The 18,232-nt window shown below is 38.9% G+C and overlaps 1 protein-coding gene across 2 annotated transcripts in view; it reads left to right on the plus strand.

The window, feature by feature from the left end:
- ATF7IP (activating transcription factor 7 interacting protein) overlaps positions 1-17,958 on the plus strand; it is an 83,823-nt gene extending 65,865 nt beyond the window's left edge. The window contains exons 11-15 of one of the 2 annotated variants that reach the window (XM_053943676.1): positions 2,108-2,186; positions 7,631-7,810; positions 8,690-8,875; positions 11,103-11,215; positions 12,610-17,958. In XM_053943676.1, coding sequence (XP_053799651.1) covers positions 2,108-2,186; positions 7,631-7,810; positions 8,690-8,875; positions 11,103-11,215; positions 12,610-13,026 — 975 coding nt within the window. In that variant the 3' untranslated portion in view covers positions 13,027-17,958. The remainder of the gene's footprint in view (positions 1-2,107; positions 2,187-7,630; positions 7,811-8,689; positions 8,876-11,102; positions 11,216-12,609) is intronic. The other variant, XM_053943677.1, reaches the window with a different exon arrangement.
- Positions 17,959-18,232: the final 274 nt, after the last annotated feature.

Genomic DNA, 18,232 nt, shown 5'->3' on the forward strand with positions numbered 1-18,232 from the left:
ATAAAGAAATGCATGCTGTGACGCTTGCTGACTTGGAAATTCAAATAACTTTCTCAACTGGCACAGTCAAGTAGGGCTTCAAAGCAGTTAGCTGTAATACAGAGTATTTTTCTAAGGATTTTGATGTCCTTGCAGAGGAAGAATTGAAAGGAAATTACTTCAGACTAATGTATTTTTTAGTGGGAAGAAATTAATAGCTTGATATTCAGTTTTCTTCTTTCTTCTTTCTTTGGTTTTCTTCTTTCTCTGGTTCCTTTTAAATCTCCCTCTCCGTTTATCAATCTGCTTTCTCCTGAGAGAGCAATCTGCTTTCTCCATAGCAGAGAGAGCCATGGTTCAAAATACACATTGTTGGCTGGGAAGATCATCCAGCTGGAATGAAATTCCTCTTGACTTTATGCTAATCAATTTATCATTGATTATTTTAATGTGCCTTTTTCTTAAGCTTCAAGTGGTTAAATCAGCTCATCATACTAAGAAAACTGAAGCTAGAAAGTATTTTAAATAGCAACCACTCAACAGAAGAATTCTGTGGCTAATAATTCTGAAATACATTTCTCTATGTATTAGAAAGATGAGTCCCTATAGAGATCTCTTCTATCACCTGTGAACATAAGTAGTTAGATATTTTGTACTTAAATTTGGTATTCTATTTTTAGCAGAATTTCATCAGAACTTAAGTAAAAAAGCATGGCAGCATCAGAACTTAAGTAAAAAAGAAATCAGGTTGTAATAATGGATAATAAAGAGAACTGGCATGTCAGGCACTCCAAATTCAGTGTCTGATAATTCAAGCAGATTCTACATGCATTTACTACTCATACAATACCTCTTTTTGCCTCTCCTCAGAGCCTTGCCTGTGTGAAGATTGCCTTTAGGACTTCCTTAAAGGCTTCGTTTTTCCCAAATGAAAGGTCACAGAGCAGATAGTCTCAGTGCTTAGGCTTTGTGCATCTGTCACCATCTGACTGCACAGAAAAATCTCTAATATTCCTAGGGTATGTCAGCATTTGTACAGACCATGTGGGTCTGGTAACTTACACTTTCTCCCATGTTAACTGCTCAGAGATTTTTTTGTAATTGTGGTGCCTTTGTAACTCTGTCCTAAGGAAACTTGTTGACTCTGATCTGTAGATCTGTAGCAGTTCAGTCCAACAATAAGTAATAATCTCTTCCACAAAACAACAACAAAAAGAAGAAACCTCAATTACTTTTTGTAGCAAGTTTAAGGAAGCAGAAATTAATATAATTGTGATTGTTTTCTAGAAGGTGTCTTTAAAATCACAGAAATAAGTAAGATTTCCCCCATACTTTTCTCATCACCTAAGGGAAAATGTTAGTGATCTCTGCAGTCTGACCAGCCAAGGGACAGCAGTTGATCTAGAAGATAAATCTTGTTTGGTAGTCTTCTAGGGTGTTTTGTTAAAACATATAACCTGGGCAATAGCTTAAAAGATCCCTTTATGCTCTCTAAAGGGAAGGTTAAAAGTAGGTTTATATGTAGAATAATAAATGCTAAAATTTGTCATTATGCATGAGAACACAGTAATGAAATTACTGAATGCAGCTGGGAGTTTTCTGATGGATTTTGATGTGTTTTGTAAGCATACAAGTTCCAGTGTAGCTTTCCCTTTTTCTTAATGTGAAGTCAGTGCCTTTATAAGTACAAAGGCAAAGCTGTCTCAAGATAAGTCACGCACTGGTCCTGATGACTGCTCTGTCAGAAAGTTAGGCCACTGCAGAGGAAAGGACAGATTACAACCAGATTAAAATGTTAGGAATCATAGTTGAAATACAGTTTATAACAGTAAATTGTTATGCATTTACCTGTAAAACAGCAATATGCTACTTATTCATCAGGGGCTTTTACTCCTTAATTACAAAGCTGAAAATACTTTAGTACTTGTTACTGCAATACAGTCATTTGGTTATTGCCCATTTTTCAAGTCCTGGGATATTTGTCTGAAATTACCTTCTCTTGCTCATTTCATCAGTTCCTTTCTAATAAGTATCAATTCTGAGACCTCTCCTGAATGTTCAGTGTGTCCCTTTTCCACCTGTGTTCCCTGGATTTGCTTTTGCAAAACAAAGGAGTTTTGTCTTTCAGAGCGGGAAGTTCACAGGAAGTGAATCAGGAGGTGTCATTGATCTTACACTGGATGAAGAGGACGACAGCTGTTCTCAAGGTAGGTGAAAAATACTTTCCTAGCTGCAGGGATAATTGAGCTACAAGTGTTATTTCAATCTGTGAATGGCAGAAAGGAATAAACTTTTGTTTCTGCTTAGCGTGGTTTTTTTTTGGTTTTTTTTTTTGGTGTTTCAGTTAGATAGGACTCTTGTTAAAAAATTGTTAGGTGTTAAAAGAAAAGGAATTTTGCTTACAATCTTAAAGATTTTTACTATTCCATAGCAATACTATATAGCATTAGTGCTATCTGTGCTTAAGTACCTCAGGCTTGGGGAGTAATTTGAGATGCTTGAGTTCTTGATGATCTTTTCAAAAGCTCTTCTAGATGTATTTACTTTTTCTGTTTACTGATTATAATTAAAGGCCTTTTAATTCTACAGCTGATATTTAGGCATTAGAGTATTACAGCTTCTAATCTTTTGTTTAACTAACACTTTGTGTGCAAGAGTTTAAAGACCAAATGCAAACTGTTGTTTGGTTTAGGACCATATGCCAAGAGCAGAGTAAATATAGTCATGCTCTTATGTACTTCGGCAGTTTGGATGCACTTCATCATTTAAAAGAACACATTTCTTTTTATAAAAATCTTGTGTAAATGTAGGCCAGTCTAATTATAGTTAGCATTGGATTAGTGAAGAATGATAGTACTTCACAGAAGTAATGAGTCTTTACTTAAGACCATGTATTGTGCTGTCATTTCCATTGGAAAAAAAAATCATATTTCTACAATTGGAGGTCAAATTTTCATTCTGTCTGGTCTCTAAATGCCTGTCCCCGTGCTACGTTCTGAAGTCCAGCCACCAAGAAGTTTGATTCGTCTGGACAACCTCAATAGTTATTTCTCTAGCTTGTGCGTTCAAGTTCTACGCAAATATTCTTAATAGCTTGACTTGCTTTGCCTTTGTCTTACACAAATGTAGAAAATCATTTTGGCATGATTTGGCAAATCTTTCTCACTCTTCCAGTGAGAAAGAAATCATAGAGTTACAGAATCTTTAAGGTGATCTCATTCCATCCCCCCCCTGCCATGGGCAGGGACACTTCCTACTAGACCATGTTGCTCAAAGCCCCATCCAGCCTGGCCTTGAACAGTTCCATGTGATGTTATCACCAAAAAGGGAGTGTGAGGTATACAAGTATTAGGGAAGCATGATGCAATTCAGATAGCTGACTGTCTGCTTTTCTTATCAGTAGAGGATATGTGGTGCACAGTGAATTGAGTATGAGCCAACAGCGTGTTCTCATTTCAATTTAAGTATTCCCCCAAACTGGCACTGGTGGAATCACAGCTGAACTAGGGTGTCCACTTTTGCCAAGTGATACATTAAGGGGCTGTGCCATGAACTACAAGTTCAGTAAGTTCAAGTTCAGCTTGAGGAGGCAAGAAGTCAGCGTAGTGCTGCACAGAGGGATGGTAGAAACTGTCCTCTTGAATGTTTTTGAGATTTAGCAGGGCAAAACCACATATCATTTGAATAAGTTGCTACTGACAGTCCAACAAGAAATTGGACCACCAGAGGTCCTTTTCAGCCAGGATTTTGACTTGACAGGCTGAGTGGCAGAATAGCTGAGGCAATCAAGTTTTTATCACTGTCAATCTCTTCTGAGGGTTAGTTCTCAAAAAGATAAAAAGGTGGTTGCCTTGGGACTGTGCAAGCCTGTCAGGCAAGGTTAACTTCTCCAGTCCTATTTAATATTTTGTAGAAGACACCCAGCAGATAGATAAAAATGGATTTGTGGTGTATTTTAAAGTAGCATGTCACAGTATTGTAATATATTTCAGCTAATATTTTTCTATCTTAAAAGCTTCTGAAAATAACATTTTTTAGAGAGCTTTTTTCTTCCTAATTGCATTAAGTAGATGCTCAGCTCACAATTGCCATAAAAGATCAATACCACAGTTGCATGTACAATTTTAAGACTGCTTCTGTTGGTAGGAGTGCTACAGACTCGTAGCTCTATTGCAGCTTAATTCTTCCTCAGTTTCTTTGTTGGGGCTTGAGCCCGTATCTTAAAAATTTTTGCTGTGGGATATTCTGAGATTCTTTCCCCTTAGTTGTCAGGTCTTAGAATACTGTGCTTCCATTAGGAGGAAGGTTAGTGGAATACTTTTGTGCTGGGTTAGTTCCTGTGTGTCTCTTCCCTGCAAAGCAGAAGCTGATAGTCTGAAGCCAATGCAGATTAGTTCATATTTAGAATTTGTGTGAGAAGTCAGTGGTTTTTTATATATGCTGTAGAAACATAGGAAACCATAATAAAAGCTTGAGTTTCACCATGCAGTGAGAACACAGCACTAGGATTTTGGAGCAAGTTTCTCAGGAATGTGTTCTGATAAAAACTTCAAGATTAAATGGAGGAAGAGTATGCTTGTAACAGCTTTTGCATGATCATAAACATCTATATACCTTTGGCCAAATATTTTTTCTGCTGTACTTCATTTACAGCAAATGTGGAGTAGGTTTTATTTTCTCCTAGATTTACACAACCTCAGGATAGAAAATACTTTCAGTATTATGGTGTTTCCTGCAAGAATATTAGCTCAATACTAATTCAAATTGAAAATCAACACTTACACAGTGTTGTTTGGAACACTCAGTTCCTGATTATGTTCTTTACAGCATTGTAACCCACATAAAAAGTAAACCTAATTCTGCTACTTGTAAAAGGTATTTAAATATATCTTAATATCTGCTAATATGTAATAACACCTTCTGATTTGTGCAAAAATTATGAATGAAAAGGGTGTGTAATTTTTGAGAAACCATGTTAAGAGTAATCTAGATACTTTCCTGTCTGCCAGTATCTTGCAATACTTGCACTTTGGACCTTGCTGGTCTTTTTCTAAAAGGATCATCAAATTATTTTGTATGAATATTGAAACAATTAATAGAGTTAGTCTAAAGTGGGTCTCTAGTCAAAGAAAGATATGTACTCTTAAATTAAAAATTTAAGTTAGATTAAAATTTAAATTAAAATTTAAATTAAAAAATATATGTTTTGATTTTTAATTATTTTGTATGAAAAATATGAAATACATAATCAGTTTTTTTTATTTTATAAGGTGTTTTATCTGCTTAACAAATCTGTAGTTCTCTGGATAATTTTTTTCTTATTCTTGAACATGCCTGTGGCATGCTTGGTGTTCTGTAATCCACCTATACCAGTTATGAAGTAGAACACTGTTCAAAACTCTTTTGTGCTATAACTGCAGTGTTGTAGACTGTTTCTGGCATGGAAATTAGTCCCTCTTCTGTTTTGTGTATTAGAGTAGGAGTTTTGCTTACACTTCCAGTAGTAACAATTTCCATTTTATGCTTATTTCCATAAATCACACTTTTCTGTCTCTTCTGGGTCCACATTTGTTTTGAATATGATGCTGTGTTCATTTAGTATTGGAAACTGTTCCATAATGTCTTCTAACCTTAGTCCTGTGCTTACTATGTACCCAGTCTTCCTTGCTGTTTTTTTTTTTTTTTACTTAAATAGCCTTTGCTGCTTGTTTCCACTTACTTAATGAAGTCTAGTTAGTTATCTGTCATCGTTTCCTGTGGGTGGTGCAAAACTGACCTAGTTTCCAGTCACTGGAATGTCAGCAGAGCTCTTCTTGATTTGTCAAGGGTGAATGAACTTGCTCTGTGTGAAATCAAAAACAAAAGCAAAACTGGAAAAGCCCTCACATGTGTTCAGACCGTCATCTTGCCTTGAACCACATTTACAGAAGTAGGCTGTAAAGGTTTTTGCTTGTTGGATTGTAAGTGTATCTTCTAAGTCATGACTAAGAATGCACTCACGTCATAATATTATTCCATGGTGCATCAGTCTCTAAATATTTGAAGTAAACAGATGTATACATCTCTGAAGGAATTTTTTTGGAGTCAAGTAGTTTGTTGAACACTGGGAAATCTCTCATAATGATGGACAATAAAAGAAGTTTGAACCAATCACAAGGCCTGTTAGTTGATCAAAGAGCAGGAAGGATCTCATCTTTTGTTTTCAGAATAAGCATCCCTTCACTGCTCCTTTTATAGACTTCAGGGGAAAACAAACCAAACAAAACACAGTATATTTTCATCCAATGGCTTCAGTGAAGTAGCTTGGCTGTTGAGTCTACAGAAAGACAACATGGGCTGCAATTCATACTGTGTTTTATTCTTGAGGTCTTGAATTTGGGGATATGGTCTGGGGGTGATTATGCTGGTGCTGGGTTAATGGTTGGACTAGATTATCTTTAAGCTCTCTTCCAGCCTTGATGATTCTGTAGTTGTGTCTCATAGAATCATACAGCAGTTTGTGAAGGGTACTGCTACTTCAAGCTGTTAGCAGCGAGTTTTAAACACAGCTCCGTGAGATCATCAAAATAGTCTCAAACTGCTAAAAACCCCAACGCTTTCAGCTATGCTGGCATTAACCCTGTTCTTAATGCTTTGAAATCTAGTTGGTATACTTAACTGAACATTCTAAATGTGGTCCTCACTATATTGTTATGTTTTCTCAAGAGAAAATGAGTTTTACATATTTTCATCTTTATATTCTATGCTTTTTTATGAAATTAGTGGCTGATGGATGTACACTTCTATTAGGGAAGAATCCATCTGAGTGTCGGTCCTCAAAATCTATTCTTTTATCTTGTTTTTTCATTCTTCACGAGTGCCTCCTGTGCCCATTACTCCTTTAATGTCCAGATGAAAGCTTCTCAATTTTTCTTTATTCAACTTGTGCAAAGTCTTGATTAGATACAGACTTGCACTCTAATGAATATTTTATGTAGTCACAAATAAACTAAAGCAGGAAAAAGTATTGCTGTAGTAAACTACAGATACAGGCAATATTTGTCAGTATCACAAGTCAGTAAGTCATGTTGAGGAGGGCGTCAATGTGGCAAAACAAATTTTCTTTTTAAAGTTTTCTATAAATAATAAAATAATTTCCTTCTTTTTAAGTAAATACCGTGAAAATTCAAAATAGCAGAAAGAGGACTGACTAACAGATTGAAAGGAGTCAGCAAATAAAAAGATGTAAACATCAAAGGTAGACAAGACTTATTTAGGGAACAAAATTTGAGTATTGCAGTGTTCAGGCCTTTAAAGGTTTTAAGATGATTTTTTTTAATAACAACTTCTAAAGATTTTTCCCTTGTGTTCCCTTGAATTCAGGTTTCCAAATTGCTCTGAAATATGCAGACTTCATGATAATAGAATAAAACATTGTGGAGTGTGTCTGGGCAGGGGAAATTGCAGTGATGAAAGTGAGGAGAATTAAATGAGTTTTCTGCAGATTCCTTTGCATAAGCAAAAAAGGTCAGAGAAATGTCATGCTTTGAATATCCTCACCAGTCTGGAAATAGGGGAAGAAGGGATTGTAAAATTCTGTGATGCTTGGAACTGTGATTCAGAAATTAAAATTTCTGTTTGCTGTTGTCTATATCTTTTGTTTGTTTTAAAGCAGATGGCAAGAAGCAGAAGCAGAACCAGAGTCAGGCACCTGTGACAGGATTGAGCATACCCACCCAGCCCTTGACTCGACCCCTGCAGCCTTTGCCACCTTTGCAGCCAAGCCCTGTGCAGCAGCCAGGTGTGCCAACAAGTGGCCCTTCCCAGACCACCATCCATGTATTACCCACAGGTAACTTCATTTGACATCACTGTGTGAGTGCAGTGGCTGTTTTTTTTCTTGAATTAGACTGCTGGGTGCTCTACATTTTGCTAATCTTTTTAAGTGAATATTCAGAATGTTTGAGTCACTTCATAATCTTTCATTCTAGTCAGTTTCCCATAACATTTTTTTCTTTTAAACTGATGAAGGGGAAAGATAGTACTATTGATTTGGAAAGAAGTTAGGATCAATTTAATTGCATGGAGAGGAAGAAATCCTGCTAAGGATAGTCATGGAAATTATTAAATATACTACTGTTGGTAAAAATTAAAGAGAAGAAACCTGTACCTTCTTTAAGTAATGGGGAAAAAAACATTATCAGCATCACTCCTACGTCTGTCCCTTGGAAGTTAATTCTTTTGGCAGAGGGAATGGCAAGGCTGACATTGAAGTTCTAGCCCTAGTTAAATATTACTTTGTAGTGTGATTATGTTTTCCCTTTTCTAAAGAAATGTAGGTCCTCTTTTTTTTTTTCTTTCTTTTATTCTTTTTCTGTATATGATTGCTGAAGATCAGTTGGCATTGGAATTATGACTGCTGTGTTCTGCAGACTCTTTGATGGATTTTATATTGTTCTTGTCTTACACGCCAGACCTTTGCAGGGAGTGGGGGAGATATTATATTTACCTTTTCTGTTGGGAAGCTGTATATATATTGACTTGAATATTTCAGATGAAAATACTGTTTAGGCTGTTCTCACTTTTCTTGCAGTACCCAAAGCAGATAGACAGTTTTTATTTTACGTGGGTCAGATGAGTCAGTTTTCCAAAGGAGATGTGTACTCTGGAATAGGCATATGGCTTTGAGTCATGGAATTCAGGTTTAGGGTGTGCTCTGTCTTTTTTTCAGCTTCGACAACGGTGAATGTAACTCATCGGCCCATGGCTCCAGCTAATCCCAAGCTTCCTATCCCAAGAACCCCTGCTAACCATCAGGTGGTCTATACCACTATTCCTGCACCACCAGCTCAGAATCCTGTAAGAGGAGCTGTCATGACCAGCCCAGGCTTAAGGCCAGTCACTCCACAGACTGGAGGTAAGGGATGATTCCTTCCATGCACTTCTTACCAGGACACAGCTTGGTATGTTCTACCTGATGGATGTGGCATTTAGGTTTTTGATTTGGGTGTGTTGTTTGGTCTTTTTGCAATACTGGCTCTAGTTAGAGAGTTTAGGGGTTTCTTCCCAGTTTGTAGAATTGAGAAAATTCTTAGGCTATTAAGAAATTCTACTTGCAGCTATGTGAATGAGGAAAAATTTGATTTAAGTAATCCCAGACACTAGCTTTGCCAATTAAGCATCTGTGGTTGACATGCCCCATACTTTACAAGGCAGTGGGAGGTAATATAACAAGCACCACTGTTCTGAGAAAGATAGAGACCAGTTTTTTTATTGTGGTGGAAGTTTAAAACATACTTATGTAGAAAATTATGTTTGATTTCCTGTCTAAAAGTTACATTTCTATCAGGCATCCTAATATAATTCCTTAACAATCTCTGATGTCCTGTGCTCAGAAAATTTCTTTCCTTTCTCAAGGCCTCAAGAGATGAAATTTCTCACCTGATTTATCAGAAATTGATATATGCTTGAGTTTCCTTGAGATGTTGGCATGTTCCCCTTGACTTTCCAAATGCATAACTGATACCTTCTAGCAGTAAACTCATTTTCTGAAATGAGTAATAGATGTCAAAAAATAAAGAACTTAAATGATATTTTGTTACAAAGTGGTGGGTTTTAACTGTCCTTTTTTTGCTCCCCACAATTTCTGCACTATGGTTATTTTAACACTTTTATGTTTAACATAAATTTCCCTGTTTTATGAGTATGCACCTACTTTTGTGATGTCCTGGTAGTGATGCTGCTACTGATGGATACTGATTTATAGTATCATTACAACAGCCTTTAGTGCCAGTAGCAGACACTTCTTGAGTAAGATTGCTGCACTTAATCTTTGAAAAATTGACTGTGAGAACCCATCCAAAGTGTTTTGCAAATTGCAGTTTTGTACTTCTGCCTCAAGTGAGTAGTATCCCTACCTAGAAGTGATGCTGTGTTTGTATCTTACTAAGGCATTTCTGACCATCTTCAGGTGGTTGTAATTTCCTGAGACAGAACTACAGTCATACTAAACCAGATTATTTTACCAGGTTCTCAGAGAGGAGAAATAGCCAGCTCAGGTGACTTGTTTATCCCACAGGAGTTTGCACAGCTTCATCAACTTCTTAGAGATATTCCAATAAGAAAAAGATATAAAGCGCCTACCCAGTGTTTAGCACTTTATAATTAAAGCATTAAGATTTAGCACTCTGAGCTCCCTGCCTCAGACTCACAGATTACACAGACTTCTGACACTCATCGCCTATAGATTGTAGCTTGATGTGTGTTTATCAAGAGAAGAAATTGCCCTACAATAACTGTGGTTTCCTGATTATGTGTTGCTCTGAGAGCTTGTCTTCTGGAGTATTAGAATGCTTCAGTCTTACACAAGTGTAGAACTAGGGTATCGTAGAGATTGCCTCAAATCTTGTATTTCTGGACAGAAATGGAGGGATAATCCAGGCAATCCATAACAATGAGCAAAAGCTTTGAGTTCACAGAACATACATGTTCCAAAAGTGAATAGATAAAGTGTTACTTAAGAGAATTAGATGTGGTATAAAATGAATAAAAACTTGGTAGCCTACAAGAGTTTTGGGTATTATTTACAAGGCTATAAAACTGTCTAGTTTATTCCTTCCAGGCAGGTCAGTTTGCTGTAGGAATGACTGAAATGGTGATGCCTGTGAGTAGTGTCCATCATGAGTCTGTTCTGGGAGGGAGGACAAGCTTCTTAGGCAGTGACGTAGCTTTGTTGCTTTCAGTGCCATCCACAGCACAACCTTCTGAGTGGGTAACATTGTGCTGCAGCAGCATTTCTCTTTTCCTTTCTGAATCCCAAAATGATGTAATTGTTCTTTTCATACTTAAGCTCCCTGTATCTCCCACACTTCTCCTCCTCACCTATTTCTTTCATGCTACAAAGTGCTAAAACAATGTTCTGTCCCTTCTGCAAATACAAGCGCTCGCACTGTCTCATTTTTACAGCTTCAGGGGATGGGAGGTAATTTTATTGTTACACAGTGCTTCATCAGTCTGCCGGCAGCTGGAGGAGTCTTGTCTGAAATTTGGCTTTATGCAGCTGAACCAAGGAGTTGGTCTTCCAATGTTCTGTTTAACTGCCTGTAAGTATTGAATACTCACAGTGTTCGTTGTGCTCCTTGCAGGTGTGACCGTGCGAATGCCTCAGACAACCTACGTGGTGAACAACGGGCTGGCTCTGGGCTCTGGAGCTCCTCAGCTCACAGTGCACCATCGACCGCCGCCGCAAGTGCAGACTGTGAGTGGGGCTTTCCAATCACTTGATGCAATCTACAGCCTTGTCTCTGCACTGGGACCCTCAGGCTGCTCTTTGTGTGAGCTGCAGAACAGTGAAATGCCTTGTTGACACTTCACAGCCAGTTTTGTGCATGGCACCACCCAGTCACCTACAGCAATTCCTGCCCAGAATGGTAAAAGCTGTGCAATCTGTTAGCTCACCCTGCCCTTCTCCAAATTACCAAGAGAAAATACTGAAAATTAGTGCATGAGTTGTCTGCAGGAGACTCATGGAGTCAAGGGTACAGAAGAGCTGCCAGTAAAATGTTTTGTCATGGTTTGATTATGAATTGCATAACCAGTTTTTAATACAGCTGTTTGCAAAACTCAGGAGAACAAGGTACAGACCAAATCTCCAAGGTTGCCAATTCCCAAACTCCAGAGGTTTTTAGTCAGCATTGAGGGTGATTGCTTCTGCATCACCTAAAACCCCTTTTAGTTAGAATTAGAGAATTTTCTCTGACACATTTAATTTCATTTCAAATACATTGCCTGTACGCTCACTGTTGGGCAGTCACATTACTTACGGTGTCCTGAAATGGTGACTATTGTCAAGAAGGTGGCTTACCATCCTTTCAGTCTAGACACAATCAACTCAATGCACTCTCCAGTGATAAAAAATGAGAATAAATGAAGCAAACATCACACAGAACACTTAAGATGCCAAAAACTATCTCCAGTTCCAACATGAAAGATCTCAGGCTTGAAGCACAGTAACCACATTCCTAAACTCATCTAATATAAATTAGAGACATAAGACTGTTTTTGCAGTACGAAAAAGAAGTATCACAGGAAAGACACATTTGTGCCCTCATTTCAGAATTTTCTGGAAAGTGAGGCTTAGCTTTTGTGATCAGTTTAAGGTGATAGAATCTATGTGGCATCATTACCCTGTCTTCCTTTTGTGACTGAATAACTGTCTGTAGAAAAGATCATGAGTTGTCAGCTTAATGCCCTGCCTGGGGTGTCGGGTAACATGGGAACAGCAGCTCAAACATAGATTGGTTCAAAGTCATTGTGAACCTGCTTGCCAGTCCTGGTAAAGGGCACAGGGTTGAGTTCATCCCCTCCTGGCTGGGAAGCAAAGAAGATACAGGGAAATTACTGTGGCAATAATGGTTTTCACAACTAGGGATTTATGTAAGAATAACATAAGAATTTATGGCATCTTTGTTCCCACCCCTTCCCATCATTTGCAGATGCTGCCTTGCCTCTGCAGAGGGCAGGGACATTGAGTTGTGATGGCTGGGGGATTGCAGGCTCATCTGCTTCCAGTTACCTGGGGAATGATGAATTAAAGCCTCCTTCCATTGCTGTAGATTCTGACCTTTCCCTTATTGTTCTTATGCTGCTTAGGAGCCACCACGCCCCATACATCCCGCCCCACTTCCAGAGGCACCACAGCCACCACGTCTGCCCCCCGAAGCTGCCAACACTTCTCCACCTCAAAAGCCACAGCTGAAGCTGGCCCGGGTACAGAGCCAGAATGGGATTGTGCTGTCGTGGAGCGTGATGGAGGTGGACCGGAGCTGTGCCACTGTGGACAGTTACCACCTGTATGCCTACCACGAGGACCCCAGTGCCACCATGCCCTCGCAGTGGAAGAAGATCGGGGAGGTGAAGGCGCTGCCGCTGCCCATGGCATGCACTCTGACACAGTTCGTGTCTGGCAGCAAATACTACTTTGCAGTCCGGGCTAAGGATGTCTATGGACGCTTTGGACCCTTCTGTGATCCCCAGTCCACAGATGTGATCTCTTCCCAGAGCAGTTAAACTAGAGATCTTTGGACCCTCTAAACCTGTCCTGCTATCAAAAATTACCCCAGTTTTGGGAGGAGTTGACCCCATGCATGTAATTCACCTTTAAATCCACTCTGCAGGACTATTTTAGACAGTTGTGTGATACACACTACATGCACTCAGAACCAAAAGAAAAATAAAGTCTGACCTGCAGCAAGAGAGCCTGTTTTTTCTAAATACTTCATGTCATTGGCCTTTTGAAAATTTTGTTTTTCCTTTCATGACAGGTGTTTCATCTAGATCCCTACTATCCTTTATCCAAGAGCATCCTGAATGCCTGGGATTCTGCTTCAGAGTGGAAACAAAATAGTAAATTGCAGTTTGTCTGAAGTAAAACATACACATCCGTAATGTCTATTGAGACACCAATACAAGGCCAAAAACGATCTGCCTCTTGCCCCTCCAGCATTCTGTGAGCAGACTGTGATATGAAGGGTGATTCAAGGTCTCACTCTTTGTACTGGAGGTGGTCTGGTCTTACCTTACAAACTGTAATAAGCTCTCTGAGGGGAGGGAAGGGCACTTGAGTCTGGCCAGGTACCTGTGTAAATTTGGAGGTGGTGGAAAAAAATAATAAATCACCCCACAACCTCCTACTTCTTCTAAGTAAGAATGCTCCTCTATTTTCACTAAGTAAGAATGCTCCTCTATTTTCACTATCCTCCTCCACTCACCCTGGGAGCATTCCCAGATCTGAAACTGGATTGTAAAGACTCCATTTACACCTCTATAGTTCTGACAATTTCTCTGTTCCTCCCCTCATACATCCAGCCCTATTTTTTAGATTTATTTTGTGCCTTAAAGAATAATTTCAGAAATAAAATGTAGCCAGATACCTTGTGCTGTTCTGTTATTTGCTTGGAGTTATTTTTCCCTTTACCCTTCTAGTCTGTTATCAGTGCTTCTCATTTTCTAGGCCTGCAGTAATTGTTATTTATGTCAAGCCAAGAAAGTGTTACCTGCTGATGGTGAATTTGTTCTTATCTGCAATATCACTCAACCTTTTCCTTACTGTAATTCCTGAATAGTTGTTTTTGTCCTGTCAAGAATATTTAGTATACAGACATTATTTTCCTCCAGAGCCTTTCCTGGTTCTTTTGGGAAAGCTGCAATTCAGCCAAAGAAGAAACCCTCGTGGTGTGGTGCCATGAAAGCTTCTACCTGTTTGCACTCGTTTGGATGCTCAGTGAGTACAAAAGGAGGAGCTGGCTTCCCAGTGTGCTTCTCTCTCCCATCACCTGCCTGCCTCTGCAGAAAGCAGACATAGCCAAGGGGGTTTAGAAACTGTTGTAGACACTGGCCTAAACCTTCTGAGTGACTGTAAATGTTAATAGATGCTTTCATGATGCTTCTGAGCTGAGAAAATAAATTGGTGCATGTCCCCCACCATCATTGACATGTTAAACTTGCTTTTTGCAGAACAAAATTGTAACGCACCTGGACAACAAAGTAGATGCAAGGATTGAATTTTGGCAATTTTCAGCTGCATTCCTACCCAGCAGAACCAAACAGTGGGTTTAGAGGGGAAAGATTTTTTTTAAATCCACTTCACCATATAGCAATGCTGCAGACTATGACATTATTTCATTTCAGTGCTCTCTTTCTCAAAACCAGCATGTTGAAGTGTGAAGCAAGATTGAAAAATTATCAGAGAAGTTAAATCCCCAAACAGGGTTGATGAAATATGCTGAGAGATTATGGGTTCTGTAGCTGTTGTTCCTTTGTTTAGAACCTTTACAGTGAAAGAAATGGCACTGTAGGCCTCTGTCTGGTTTACTGCACTTCTTCATGTAGCTGGGAGTGTCACTTCTCTCAGGTGAGTTACGGATATTCTGTGTGGAAACTTGCATTTAAAAGCTGATTTCGGCAAGCAAAAATTCTGGCTAAATCCAAGTATCCTCAGCAAAGGTTCACACTGTATGAACAATGTGTAACCTTTCCTTTGAACTGTAGTTGTCCGTGTATTTCTGGTGCTATTATCAAAAATTCCTTGAATTTTTCTGTGTTTAAGTAAATGTTTTGTTTGCTTATTTTAAGGAATAATTACTTAAAAATGCGCTTAGTCTGTTTGTGGAAATAGACTAAATTTGGGTCTGTAATAGAGATTAGAACAGTTATTTCCAGTTGGTGGCTGTCAAGTCCTTGGGCAATTTTTTGTTAATGTGTCTTTGAGGTGGTACCAAAGAGCCTTTGGCTGTATCAGTAGTATGAAGTTTTACAGTTTGAAAGTTAAAATAAACATGAGGATACAACCTAGAACTTCCAATTATTTGTGATTCCAGCCCAAATTATACCTGAGCTTTGTTATAGCTTGAGCTTCCATTTAGATATCCCTTGTTAGGTTTGTCTCCTTTGGGATAGGCAGTGCAAGTCCTGCATTGGAGAATTTTCTTTCCTCCAGTGGAAGTATTAATAGGGATGGTGTGTCATTCCATTTGGAGGTTTTGTGGGCTGCATCATTAGAGAAAGAAGACTCATTTACAAAAGATTTAGTTCTTCACTGAACTGACTGTAAAAACTGGTTTCTGTCTTAACAGATCAATTTCTAGTCTGTATGGCAGCAGTTCTGGGTTTTTGGCAGGATTTTGTGAGACACCCTTGTTAACCAAAGACGTTGCAGCTATGGGGAGAACGATCACTTCCCTGTTGTTTCATCCCAGCAGGGCTGTTAAAGGTTGGATTTCAGTATCTTTAGCAAGTACTGGTGGAGAAGTATGTGATAAAGCATGGCTTGACTTTGAGATGCCTGGTTTGGTGTGGAGACCTCCAAGGAAGCTGGTCCCTCAATCACTGATGCCCAAAGAGAAAACTACGCCAGTTTTGTGCACTGTCACTGTGGAGCAGACCTCTGCAGTGAGTTTGCTGACAAACACGAGTAGTGCTTAATTCCTTACCTCATGGCAGTTTTTCCCATGTAGTTGAGTGGCTGATGGTTTTATTATCCTGTACCTCCCAGAAAGATTAAAACTATCGAGACGCTTTCTGCTAGCAACAATCAACCAGAAACAATTTGTTTCAGTTACAGACTTTATTTGAAAGTATTACCAAAATATTTGGCAACATTCAGTACAGGTGTGCTAATACTGGTCTCTTCATTAATGAAAAGTATCAATTGCTGAAGCCTTCCAATAATCCACTTTTAAATACGCTAAAAATTTCTATATGGCTTTTAAGTGGAAGTGTTGAGTTTGGTTTCTTCTCTGCACTTAATGCAAAATTTTCCATCTTTCAATAGCTTGGTATGAAGTTGTTCCTGACTCTGAATTCTGTGATTCTGTGTTTTGCTGCTGCCTCTGGGTACATGACATTTCAGCAGTACTGCCTTGGAACCGAGTTGCCCATGTTTTAGCAAACACAGCATTGACTACAGCTGTGTTTTCCATCCTGATTTCCTCTCTGGTGTGTTATAGGTTTGAATTGTTTTCTTTGTGTGTGATACAAGGGCATCTGGATGTCCAGGTTGAAAGTAAGTTGAGTGAGTTCATATACTTGGAGAGGAGCCCTGCTGTGGAGTGCTGACGGCAAAATGGTGTGCTGCATTTCTCCTAGTTACAGCTTCACTGGCCTCTTATATTGCAGTACGGCTAAACTACTGGATACAAAAACATAAATGCTAGGAGGGAGCAGACTGCAGGTATGGCATCTGTACTGTCTCCAGTGACAGCTTCAGAAAACACAAGGATGCAGATCTCTCTGACTGTAATTATTTCCATGCTCTGAGCAGCTTCCCTATGTGTTGGTCTGACGTTGCTCCTTGGAATTGTTTGTGCTGCCCTTGGCCATGTTAGATCACTAAGCACAAGCACTGTGACACCCATTCCCAAGGTTTTTAGCACAAGGCTGGAAACACTCATGGTGTTCTCCCTGTAAAATCAAGGGGTCTTACCCTGCTTCCTTTGAAAACTAAGGCAGAACCCCTCAGTCTTCACTGGGACCATGACTCAGCTCAGTAGTAGGATCTGAACATCATTTGTACTGTAACAGAAATAGCCACTTCAGCTCTTTCTTGATGCTGTTAGTCTTAAATGTACAGTAAATAAAAGCTGATGTTATATAAAGGGATGGGTCAGGTCTGATCCTGCTCCCAAGACAGCCATTCCCCTGGATGAGTATTGCGTACACTGTACAAAATCACGCTGTGATTCTGCCTTCTTATAGACCCTTTGAGTATTCTTCTTTTGTCAAAAATATCTATGCAGATATTTTAAATAGAAGCTTGATATATTAAATATATATTTTTTTAATTTGTTGATTTGGGTAGGGGTGGGCATTGTATGAAAACACTGGAGGGAGAAGAGATTAAATGACACTAAGCCAGCCCTGCCATGCAAATCAATTCCCTTCCAAACACCTTCTGAAAGGAGAAGGAAAAAATAAAAGATAGCTAGGAGAAAGCAAATCAATACATTTTCCTTTTCATCCCTTTTAATTTAAAAAGGTGTCTTTGTCATTATGCAGGCTGAGCATTCTTTTCTTCTTTTACATACATATGCCTATATATATATGTATAGATATGCGTGTGTATATATATATACACACACATATGTATATTTGTACTGCTGTCTTAAACTAATAGGGTGTAGCTGTAAATAAGATAGCTGAGTAGTAGTTGTTCAGAGATTCCTGTTTAGCTTTAGTAATTTATTGGTTATCAGAAGTCAAATGTGCAAAATCCTTTGTTGAAAAATTCCAAGTCTGATTTCTTGTTTTGTTTTGCAGCTGGACTTGTAAATACAAAATAAAAAATGTAGGACTGATTTAATGTCCAATTTAAGCTGGGCAGTTGCCGGCTTTCCCCATTTTTGTATGTACTGTAGATTAGTTTGTGTCTGTGTTAACTGTTAGTGGGGTTTTGTCTGACAAGCCTGGAATTTATACTTTGAAATAAAACTCCTGGGTTTTTAACATTTTGAGTCATCTGTGCTTAGTTCCTGACACCACAGGAGGCAACTCTCTCAAAGAAGAGCACAGACCCCGCTCCTCCTCTTCAGAGGTGTTGCAGCCTTGCTCAACCAACATTGAGCAGCAAGGGTTTGGCTCTTGGTCATTCCCAGGAAGTCAACTACACAGTGCTGCCCTCACAGAAGCAAAGAACCAAAGCAATGCTGTAACTTCTGGAAAGTTGCCTTCCGTGCATTTCTGCAAAGTGTGGACAGACAAAATAAAGTGACTTGCACCC

Source organism: Vidua chalybeata, chromosome 5 (assembly GCF_026979565.1).
Source record: "Vidua chalybeata isolate OUT-0048 chromosome 5, bVidCha1 merged haplotype, whole genome shotgun sequence".
NCBI lineage: Eukaryota > Metazoa > Chordata > Aves > Passeriformes > Viduidae > Vidua > Vidua chalybeata.